At 38.2% G+C, this 13,733-nt stretch overlaps 1 protein-coding gene across 1 annotated transcript in view; it reads right to left on the reverse strand.

Annotated features, from left to right (window-relative positions):
• LOC106806209 (protein dispatched homolog 1-like) overlaps positions 1 to 6,003 on the reverse strand; it is a 22,316-nt gene extending 16,313 nt beyond the window's left edge. Inside the window, exon 1 of the mRNA XM_014808082.1 lies at positions 5,287 to 6,003. Coding sequence (XP_014663568.1) covers positions 5,287 to 5,551 — 265 coding nt within the window. The 5' untranslated portion in view covers positions 5,552 to 6,003. The remainder of the gene's footprint in view (positions 1 to 5,286) is intronic.
• Positions 6,004 to 13,733: the final 7,730 nt, after the last annotated feature.

The raw sequence follows: 13,733 nt of genomic DNA on the forward strand, positions 1-13,733 counted from the left end.
ACCGAGTGGAGTTGCTGACTTCCGACACAGCTTTTTACTAGAGTGCGACTACGATTCACGTTCTGCCACAGAATGGAGCTGGGAGGCGATCGACCGATCGACATGTGAGCCTTCACGATTAGATTTGCCAAAATGCCTTGAGACAGAGTATGTGCGCATAACGAGCGAAATAAGTCACACGTATATACATAATACACATATATATACATACATTATACATAAAACATATACACATACACATACACATACACATACACATACACGATACACATACACAATACAATACACATACACATAACACATACACATTACAATACAACATACACATACACATCATACACACTTACACATAGACACATAACAATACACATACACATTTACACATACACATACACATACACATACACATACACATACACATCACACATACACTATACCACATACACATAACCACATACACATACACATAACATACACATACACATACACATACACATACACATACACATACACATACAACATTACACATACACATACCACATACCACTACACATACACATACACTCATACACATACACATACACATACACATACACATACCACATACAGCATACACGATAACACATACACATACACATACACATACACATACACATACACATAACAACATAACACATAACACATACACATACACATACACAACACATACACATACACATACACATACACATACACATACACATACACATACACATACACATACACATACACATACACATACACATACACATACACATACACATACACATACACATCATACACATACACATTTACACATACACATACACAACACATACACATACACATACACATAAACACATAATACACATACACATACACATACACATACACATACACATTCACATACACATACACATACACTACACATACACATCACATGACGCAATAACACAATACAGCATACAGCATAACATACCATACACATACACATACACATACAAATACACATACACATACACATACACATACACATACACATACACATACACATACACATACACATACACATACACATTCACATACACATACACATACACATACACATACACATACACATACACATACACATACACATACACATACCAACATACACATACACATACACAACACACTACACCATACACATACACATACACATACACATACACATACACATAAACACACATACACATACACATACACATACACATACACATAGCACCTTATGCATTATAGAGTATACCTGTACATATGTATAATATATAATATATAGGCCCCTTATATAATATATAAATATATATGATATAGTATACGGTCGAATATAAAGCTTATGTGTAAAATAAGGTTCGTCCTTGTGCTTGCTCCTTTACCAGAATCTCATAATGTTTTGCTAGAACTAAACAGCTGCCTAGTATGCTTAGCGACGATACGAGCGGTTCCTACCCTCGCTTGGCGAGGAAACCGCTGGCGTTCGTAGCGACTCGGAGTTCATCGGGTAACGACAAACCATGGAATGATAGCATATAGGTTGTCAGCGAAACTACCTTGATGTGCGACTCGCGAGTTCTCATTGAAATGCGATCATTACCTGGTGGTGCATGTGCGAGAGACTGTCAGACACAGGCCAGCCTACTGTCATTTAAATGATCTAGTCGCCATTCGCCAAATTAGTTTTACTGTGTTAATTGCTTGTGTCTGATTTCTCACCGAAGGCAGATCGGTGAAATCGGCAACGTTGACACATGCAGGAGGATATTAATGTTCATGTTAATCAGATTTTACAGTGATTGCTGAGCGAATATATACGCCTTTACGTGATATATGACAATAAGTAATTATTACCATTTAATAGAATACTATCAACACAGGTTTTTAGGTTTCCGTTCGGCTCTTTATTGATTCATTTGCGGCGCATTGTCTGCCTTATTTTGTCATTCGCTTTACTTGTTACGCCTATTTAACATAGCTCACACACACATCACACACAACACACACACACACACACACACACACACACTGCAACACACACAACACACACCACACTCACACACACACACATACAAAAACTGTTCGCTATACATATATATATATATATATTATACAGCGTAACAGTTTTGTACGTACGAACAACAGCTTAACATTTATGGATCAGTTTTATGTTTTCTTTCACGCGCTACAACAGAGTAACGTGCCACTCGGTGATTGGCATAGGTATGTCACTAAGGTTCTACGACTCCGTCAACTTCTAAGCCGATTGTTTAGAGTTTTACGTGCACTATTCGGCACGTGTTTCAGGCGGGGTCGCCTGCCAGCGTCAGGAGAGATATACAACATAAATATAAATGAAAAGCATCTATCAACTAAAAGTCAAACCCAGCTTTAATCAAAGAAATACTAGTACTAGCAGGATACTCTGCGTTGCCGCGCGAAATAAAGCACTTAGTTTTTGTTGGTGCCACTGGGTTGACAAGATAAAATACCCCAAAAAACCTATTTATTCTATATCTATCTATCTATCTTATCTATCTATCTATCTATCCTATCTATCTATCTATCTATCTATCATATCTATCTATCTATCTATCTATCTATCTATCTATCTATCTATCTATCTATCTTTATCTATCTATCTATCTATCTATCTAATCTATCTATCTATCTTATCTTATCTATCTATCTATTCTTATCTATCTATCTATCTTATATATCTATCTTATCTATCTATCTAATCTATCTATCTATCTAATCTATCTATCTATCTATATTATATATATATATCCTTCTCTCTCTCGTCTCTCTTCTTCTCTTCTCTCTCTGTCTCTCTCTCTCTCTCTCTCTGCTCTCTCTCTCTCTCTCTGTCTCTCTCATCTCTCTCTCTCTCTATAATATATATATCAGGAGTAGATAATAGTGGACCCTTTATCTACTCCTGATATATATACTGCATGGCGTTGACGTTTACACAAGAAGAGTGAGGAGGAATGGAATGTGATTTGGTATAACGTGCTGACGTCACGTTTTTACGGGCGTTAGAGATGGCGAGCAGGAGAGAAGACGTATCGTCTGCAGAATGATTCGGGTCGACCGTAAGGACAATAACCAAAGGCGAACTCCAGAAAGTACACGGGACACGATGGGATCTTTATTCGAGCTCACGCAGAATTGAACAGCAAACGCGGAGAAGGCTCGCACTAGGCGCGTGACTGATCTGCCTTAGATTCTCTGCCCCGGACATGAGACGTGCGGACCCTATTTATCCTCTACCCTCGCCACCTGCTCCTAGCGCACGCTGTCCGCCGCGACATGATATGGTTACAAAACACGTTGCCAATTATACCGATAGTTTCTCTCTCTTTACGACGGTGGGTGATTGGGGCCCGTAAAGCCATTCGATTGCTGCCTTGATCTCGGTTATATTGCTACGACTCTAGTTTAGTAATACGGACCAGCATTTAGTGACACCGCGTCCGATGTCTTGCCAGCTGCGCTAGCGTACCTGGGAGCCGCCTGTGCTCGCGTATAAGCACATTCTACAATATAGTATTTTATTCATTGCGCGCCCGGGCGGCCGGGGTATAATATTTGCCTCGCGTACACTATCTACCTGATCTATCTATCTATCCTATCTCATCTATATCTATCTATCTATCTATCTATCTATCTATCTATCTATCTATCTATGGCGTATCTATTCGTTCTATCGATCTATCGATCTACTATTTATCTATCTGTCTATCTATCTCATCTATCTATCTATTTATCTATCTATCTATCTATCTATCTATCTATCTATCTATCTATCTATCTATCTATCTATCTATCTATCTATCTATCTATCTATCTATTTATCTATCTATCTATCTATCTATCTATCAATCTATCTATCTATCTATCTATCTATCTATCTATCTATCTATCTATCTATCTATCTATCTATCAATCTATCTATCTATCTACTACAGTACCAAGTCAGTGCAAGCTGAATCCTGTTTGGACAATATGTTGCTGCAGGGGCCCGTTCATCGTTTTTTCCGTTTTTTTCCTCCTGCAACTTCAGATGACCTCGGAGGTCAAATCCAATGTGCCCATGACACTCAGCATCAAAAGTTACCCCTACTGAACTACACCCTATTTCTAGAGTGCTCCATATTGATTTGCATTGAGAACAGACAAACAAACAGACATACATTCACAAATATGCATTAGATATGCTTATCACGTGTTTGCAATGAAATCTAAAACTCCGTGATCATAATGTGTAGGTAGTAGTACCTAATTGTAACTTGGTTGAAGATTGAAATGCATCATACCTTTTGTAGGTCGTCCAAAACGTCTCGTTTTATCGCGTTTACTCTTATTTTTTACTCTTGAATCAATTGCAGCAAACACTTAACAATTGTGTATTTCTGTTTCCCTGTTTGAGGGGTTTATTGTAACTGTACATTGTTAATTCGCACTGTTCTATTAATTAATTAATTAAATTAATTTCTTCCAATTGTACAATGATTACAGTTTGTTTTTATTGAAGTTGGTCTTTTTCGCTACTACTCTGTGTAAGATTGTTTTCACGATTTCGTCAGCAGACAAGTGGACAAGACGAGAAGCAAAAAATTGGCGAGATTTGCAGAACGAGAGATAAGAGCGAAAGAGGAGGGTTAGAGGCTAAACGTGGGATATAATAATAGGATTAGGAACGAGAAGTGCGGCAGTGCCCGAAGGGGAAGAAAAATGGAGGCGATGATGTGAAAAGGAAAAGACGGACGATAAACGGAATATAGATGCAAGGGATGTCGCGAGCGATTCGGGGGGATAGCTGGGTGCATCTACGTACATAATATACTATGAATTCTGAATAGTAAATAAGTACTTAAACAGTTCATCGGGAATAACTACATGTCTTGTACTATATTATACATTTTGATTTAATTTGATATGTTTATTAGTTACTGAACGCATACCTTGCAAACAATGTCATGTGCACTTAAATGAAAAATGTATCTCGAAACAGATTCATTTACATGGTTGTTCTTCATATTACATTTCTATTATATTATATTACATTAATGATAAAGAGGGGGTTAGGGGGTAAATAGAGAGATAGAGACAGAGAGAGAGAGAGAGAGAGAGAGAGAGAGAGAGAGAGAGAGAGAGAGATGGAGAAGGCGGGATAGATCATTACCTCCGTTTTTATATTGACAACCCATCAATACTAGTAAAGATACATACCAAAGCTTGCACGCGGATGTTTGACAAGCAACACGCACAGCCAGATAGTGTCTTCATGTTTGAGAGCATCATCGCAAAGGTCGTCACGTGTACTGGGTGCAACGTCCCTACTTGAAAGGTCGGTCCGACTACTGCGGCCGACGCTTACCACGTCACTACAACCCGCGTCGATTTTAGCTGCACGATCACATGTGATGTCGCAAACGTGTTTACCATGAATTTTCCGCCACCGCGGGGCGTACACGTCAACCGAATACGCGCTCATGATAGTGTATCGTACACAGACATACTGGTAGTTCAACTACAGACGCTTGTCGAATCAACAGAAGCAGGATAATATTAGAACAGTTCTCGGTATAGAATGTTTCTGAATATCCAATCTAAACGACTTTAAGTAATCCTCAAGGAATCCATTTCATTAACGTCACTTGCTGTCTTTCACAATGCTCCTAGTCTCCTCGACGAAGGAATTTTATTAGGACCACACACAACGTACTACACGGATATACATGCTGATGAAACTCATAAGATACGATTACGCCGCTCTCGGCCATGTCTCATATTGCTCCAGCCATTCGTCGAGTCTCAACACTTTAACCTGTAGCAGCGTAGGACAGACACGCCGTCTACCTGTATCATGTAAATGACACTACAGTGTAGCAAGAGAGCCAGGCCGGTTAACGCAGCAGTGTGCGTGCTACAGCTTACAGACCTCTAAGCGTGCGCGACAACTGGAACGATGATTCCTGGGGGCGTAGAGTATATAAATGAAACACCGGCGTTCGCGACACGGTCAACAACCCCGTTAACCTGGCACGACAAAAGTAGGCACTATTGAGAAGTGACCGTTGGTGACAGAATGAGAGCACCTCTTTTCACTCGCAGCGTGGTAATCACCGCAAAGCAGCAATGACCAAAGATACAGTGTATAAGACGCACACACGCACACATACGCACACACGCACGCATACGCACACACGCACACATACGCATGCACGCATGCACGCACACACGCACGCACACATGCTGTCGTACCGAGTGGAGTTGCTGCCTTCCGACACAGCTTTTTACTAGAGTCGACACGATTCACGTTCTGCCACAGATGGGAGCTGGCATCGGATCGACATGTGAGCCTTCACGATTAGATTGCAAATGCCTTGGACGAGTTTGTGCGCATACGAGCGAAAATAAGTCACACGTATATACATATACACATATATATACATACATATACATAAACATATACACATACACATACACATACACATACACATACACATACACATACACATACACATACACAAAGAGGGGGGAAGAAAGAGAAAGGGGAGAGACCTACGCACACGAGAGAGGGTAGAGAGCCGACACAGAGAGAGAGGGTGCCAGAGAGAGACACCCCCAGAGAGAGAGAAGAGAAGAGAGAGAGAGAGAGAGAGAGAGAGAGAGCGCGAGAGAGAGGGAGAGGAAGACTCACACACACACACACACACACACACACACACACACACACACACACACACACACACGCGCGCGCACGCACGCACACACCAGCACACACAACACACACACACACTACACACACACACATAGCGCACATCATACGCAAACAGACATAGACAGACGCACACATGTTCGCAAACGTGCGCGCGTTCACAGGTATGCGCGCAGGCCACGCACACAGAAAATCACACGCGCACAGATTTCCACGCGCGCTCGCACGCCCTCACACACAGACAAGACTGATTTCTGCAGAACAATAATACAACCATCATTCACGTTATTCTTATTTACATTACATTTTTACCATCGGATATTTATTTGCATTATATATAATTAGAATAATGAAATATCTTTATAGTAGTTATACGGTTATATTCCTATAAAGCTTTTATACGACATATAATAAATATATATATAAATATATAATAAAACCACGTCCAATGCACACAGGTTACACGTGCATCACACAGACACACGCGCGCGCACGCAACACACACACGCACGTACACACAACACAAACACAAACACACCGACGCACGCATCACACATGCATCACACACACACACACACACACATGCACACACACACAACACACACACACACACACACACACACACACACACAACACACACACACACACGCCCCCAACACCACACACACACGCGCGCGCGCACATACACACACACACACACACACCAGCACACACACACACACACACACCACCGATACCCAGCACACACACACGCGCGCACGCGCGCAAGCAGGGTATTACACACGTATATAATACTACCGCGTGATATTCATTCTTTACATCTATATATCATTAGCATATTTTTTTTCATATATTTCGCATATAAACAAACTCAAATGTAATCTAGTATCGTAAATATTTGTCTTACGTTTTCCCACAGATGGACTGGCCGTAAATCATAGGCAGGCACGCTAGAAAACACATCACACAAGGTCTAAACGACATATTGTCCGGTGAGTTTCTACACAAGCACCTCTGGATGTCCAGAGCGTGGATTCACACGCACAGCCCACTAGGGCTGCACTACTTGAGACACCAGCACAGATGCTTTATACGATTTCTCTTGAGTTCTTCGCCTCTTTCTGACACTATACAAGGACGTAAATATTATCACTATATGAAGGTTTTACTTTGAACAATCTAGCGTGCAACAAACGAGCTATATGAGGAGTAGAAAAGCGGTCTGTTCTACAACGAAATTGAAATGCAATGAACAAAGAACGCTGCCTAGCAACGGCTACGCCAACGGCTTCACAGCAGCGCGGCCAACGTTTGATGTCATTCCAATAGCAAACGCAGTTGATTGCAGTACGCGATGGCTTGGGAACAATATATATATACATGTATATAATTATATATATATATATATAATAAAAATAATATTAATATATATAATATATAATATATAATTACATATATATATTAATATATGATATACAGAGAAGTGAAACGCCACGCGCTGCGACACCATGTATGTACCTCAGTTCGGCGAACATTCAATGACTGTCAAACAGCCGACACGCCCGGACATTTTACCTGGCTGATCGTTGACAAACAAGACAATTACGTAATTGTCCTCATAATGTAGTAATCGACATTTAGCTTACGAATCTGTTTATTTTAGATATATTAAATACATTAGCATTCATATAACGATTTACGCAAATAGGAATTTTGTATATGATATATATATTTAATAGTATAAATATAATATAATATAACTTAATAAAATAAAATAACATAACATGAAATATATATAATATAATATAATAAATATAATATAATATAATATAATATAATATAATACAACATAATATAATATAATATATTATAATATAATATAATACATAATATATATAATATATATAAATAATTATAATATAATATAATATAATATAATATAATATAATATAATATAATATAATATAATTATAATAAATAATATAATATAGATATAATATAATATAATATATATATTATATATATAATATAATATAATATAATATAATATATATATAATATAATATAATATAATTATATAAATATAATAGAAATTAATATGAAGAACAACCATGTAAATGAATCTGTTTCGAGATACATTTTTCATTTTAAGTGCACATGACATTGTTTGCAAGTAATGCGTTCAGTAACTAATAACATATCAAATTAAATCAAAATGTATAATATAGTACAGAGCATGTAGTTATCCCGAATGAACTGTTTAACTACTGTATTACTATCAGAATTCTATAGTATATTCATGTACGTAGATGCACCCAGCTATCCCCGCCGAATTCGCTCGCGACATCCCTTGCATCTATATTCCGTTTATCGTCCGTCTTTTCCTTTTCAACTGATCATCGCCTTCCATTTTTCTTCCCCTTCGGGCACTGCCGCACTTCTCGTTCCATATCCATTATTATATCCCACGTTTAGCCTCTAACCCTCCTCTTTCGCTGCTATCTCTCGTTCTGCAAATCTCGCCAATTTTTTGCTTCTCGTCTTGCTCCACTTGTCTGCTGACGAAATCGTGAAAACAATGCTTACAGCAGAGTAGGTACGAAAAAGACCACTTCAATAAAAACAAACTGTAATCATTGTACAATTGCGAACGAAATTAATTTAATTAATTAATTATAGAACAGTGCGAATTAACAATGTACAGTTACAATAAACCCCTCAAACAGGGAAACAGAAATACACAATTGTTAAGTGTTTGCTGTCAATTGATTCAAGAGTAAAAAATAAGAGTAACGCGATAAAACGAGACGTTTGGACGACCTACAAAAGGTATGATGCATTTTAATCTTCACCAAGTTACAATTAAGTTACTACTACCTACACATTATGATCACGGAGTTTTAGATTTCATTGCAAACACGTGATAAGCATATCTAATGCATATTTGTGAATGTATGTCGTTTGTTTGTCTGTTCTCAATGCAAATCAATATGGAGCACTCTAGAAATAGGGTGTGTTCAGTAGGGTAACTTTTGAATGCTGAGTGTCATGGGCAATTGGATTTGACCTCCGAGGTCATCTGAAGTTGCAGGGAGAAAAAACGGAAAAAAACGTGAACGGCCCTGCAGCAAACTATTGTCAAAACAGATTCAGCTTGCACTGACTTGGTACTGTATAGATAGAGATTAGATAGATGATAGATAGATAGATAGATAGATAATAATAGATAGATAGATAGATAGATAGATAGATAGATAGATAGATAGATAGATAGATAGATAGATAGATAGATAGATAGATAGATGGATAGATAGATAGAGAGATAGATATAGATAGATAGATAAAGAGAGAGAGAGGGAGAGATAGATTAGATAGATAGATAGATAGATAGATAGATAGATAGATAGATAGATAGATAGATAGATAGATAGATAGTAGATAGATAGATATAGATAGATAGATAGATAGATAGATTGATAGATAGATAGATAGATAGATAGATAGATGAATAGATAGAGTCAGATAGATAAATAGTAGATCGATAGATCGATAGAACGTAGTAGATAGATAGATAGATAGATAGATAGATAGATAGATAGATAGATAGATAGATAGATAGATAGGATAGATAGATAGATCAGGTAGATAGTGTAGCGAGCAAATTTATACCTGAATTAAAATATATATTGTAGATGTGCTTATACGCGAGCACAGGCGCTTCCCAGGTACCTTAGCCAGCTGCATAGGACATCGGACGCGGTGTCACTAAATGCTGGCCGTATTACTAAAGCTAGAGTCGTAGCAATATACCGAATCAAGGCGCATCGAATGGCTTTACGGCCCAATCACCCACCGGTCGTAAGAGAGAGAAATATCGGTATAATTGGCAACGTGTTTGTAACCTACATGTCGCCGGACGCGTGCGCTAGAGCAGTGCTGAGGGTAGAGGATAAATAGGGTCCGCACGCTCATGTCCGGGGCAGAGAATCTAGCACGATCAGTCCGCGCCTGTTGCGAGCCTTCTGCCGTCCGTTTGCTGTCATCTGCGTTGAGGCTCGAATAAAGATCCCATTCGTGTGCCCGTATTCTGGAGTTCGCCCTTTGGTTATTGTCTTACGTCGACCCGATCATCTGCAGACGATACGTCTTCTCTCCTGGCTCCCATCTCTAAGCCCGTATAAAACGTGACGTCAGACCGTTTATACCAATCACATTCCATCCTCCTCTTTCTTGTGTAAACGTCACGCGACGATGCAGTATATATATCAGGAGTAGATAAAGGGTCCACTATTATCTACTCTGATATATATATTATAGAGAGAGAGAGAGAGAGAGAGGACAGAGAGAGAGAGAGAGAGAGAGAGAGAGAGAGAGAGAGACAGAGAGAGAGAGAGAGAAGAGAGACGAGAGAGAGATAGATAATATTAGATATAGATAGATAGATAAGATAGATAGATAGATTAGATAATACTTATAGATAGATAGATAGATAAGATAGATAGATAGATTAGAATAGACTGTAGATAAGATAAGATGATAGATAGATTAGATAGGATAGATAGATAGATCAGATAGATAGATAGATAATAGATAGATAGATAGATGTAGATAGTGATAGATAGATATGATAGATAAGATAGATAGATAGATAGGATAAGATAGATAGAAGATAAGATAGATAGATAGATATAGAATAAATAGGTTTTTGGGTAATTTATCTTCAGCCAGTGTGCAAACACTAAAGTGCTTTATTTCGCGCGGGCAACGCCGGGTATCCTGCTAGTACTAGCTATTTCTTTGATTAAAGCTGGGTTGACTTTTAGTTGATAGATTCTTTTCATTTATATTTATGTTGTATATCTTCCTGCGCTGGCAGCGACCCCGCCTGAAAACACGTGCCGTATAGTGGCACGTAAAACTCTAAACACTCGGCTTAGAAGTTGACGGAGTCGTAGAACCTTAGTAACATACCTATGCCCAATCACCGAGTGGCACAGTTACTTGTTGTAGCGCGTGAAAGAAAACATAAAAACTATTCCATAAATGTTAACTTGTTCGTACGTACAAAACTGTTCGCTGTATATATATATATATATATATATGTATAGCGAACAGTTTTTGTATGTGTGTGTGTGTGAGGTGTGTGTGTGTTGTGTGTGTGTGTGTGTGTGTGTGTGTTGTGTGTGTGTGGTGTGTGTGTGTGTGAGCTATGTTTAAATAGGCGTAACAATAAAGCGGAATGACAAAATAAGGCAGACACATGCGCCGCAATGAATCAATAAAGAGCCGAACGGAACCTAAACTGTGTTGATATATTCATTAAAAATGGTAAATATTACTTATTGTCATATTAATCACGTAAAGGCGTATATATTCGCTCAGCAATCACTGTAAAATCTGATAACATGAACATTAATATCCTCTGCATGTGTCAAACGTTGGCCGATTTCACGATCGCCTTCGGTGAGAAATCAGACACAAGCAATTAACACAGTAAAACTATTTGGCGAATGGCGACTAGATCATTTAAATGACAGTAGGTGGCCTGTGCTGAACAGATCCTCGCACATGACCACCAGGTAATGATCGCATTTCAATGAGAACTCCGCGAGTCGCACATACAGGTAGTTCGCTTGACAACCATATATGCTATCATCCTGGTTGGTCGTTACCCGATGAAATCTCGCGAGTCGCTACAGAACGCCAGCGGTTTCTCGCCAACGAAGGGTAGAACGCGCTCGTATCGTCGCTAAGCATATCTAGGGCAGCTGTTTAGGTTCAGCAAAAGCATTATGATGTCTGGGTAAAGGAGAAGCACAAGGACGAAACCTTTTTACAATAGCTTTAAATATTCGACGTATACTATATCATATATATTTATAATATTATATAGGGCCTATATATTATATATTATACATATGTATAGGTATACGCTATAATGCATAAGGTGTATGTGTATTGTGTATGTGTATGTGTATGTGTATGTGTATGTGTATGTGTATGTGTATGTGTATGTGTATGTGTATGTGTATGTGTATGTGATGTGGTATGTGTATGTGTATGTGTATTGTATGGTATGTGTATGTGTATGTGTATGTGTATGTGTCTATGTGTAATGTGTATGTGTATGTGTATTGTATGTATGTATGTGTATGTGTATGTGTATGTGTATGTGTTGTGTATGTGTATGTGTATGTGTATGTGTATGTGTATGTGTATGTTGTATGTGTATGTGTATGTGTATGGTATGTTATGCTGTATGCTGTATTGTGTTATTGCGTCATGTGATGTGTATGTGTAGTGTATGTGTATGTGTATGTGAATGTGTATGTGTAAGTGTGTATTGTGTATGTGTATGTGTATTATGTGTAATTATGTGTATGTGTATTTGTATGTGTAATGTGTATATGTATGTTGTAAATGTGTATGTGTATGATGTGTATGTGTATGTGTATGTGTATGTGTATGTGTATGTGTATGTGTATGTGTATGTGTATGTGTATGTGTATGTGTATGTGTATGTGTATGTGTATGTGTATGTGTATGTGTTTGTGTATGTGTATGTGTATGTGTTATGTGTTATGTTGTTATGTGTATGTGTATGTGTATGTGTATGTGTATGTGTATGTGTTATCGTGTATGCTGTATGTGGTATGTGTATGTGTATGTGTATGTGTATGTGTATGAGTGTATGTGTATGTGTAGTGGTATGTGGTATGTGTATGTGTAATGTTGTATGTGTATGTGTATGTGTATGTGTATGTGTATGTGTATGTGTATGTTATGTGTATGTGTATGTGGTTATGTGTATGTGTATAGTGTATGTGTGATGTGTATGTGTATGTGTATGTGTATGTGTATGTGTATGTGTAAATGTGTATGTGTATTGTTATGTGTCTATGTGTAAGTGTGTATGATGTGTATGTGTATGTTGTATTGTAATGTGTATGTGTTA

This window comes from Priapulus caudatus, unplaced genomic scaffold (assembly GCF_000485595.1).
Source record: "Priapulus caudatus unplaced genomic scaffold, Priapulus_caudatus-5.0.1 Scaffold148, whole genome shotgun sequence".
In the NCBI taxonomy this organism is placed as follows: Eukaryota; Metazoa; Priapulida; class Priapulimorpha; order Priapulimorphida; family Priapulidae; genus Priapulus; species Priapulus caudatus.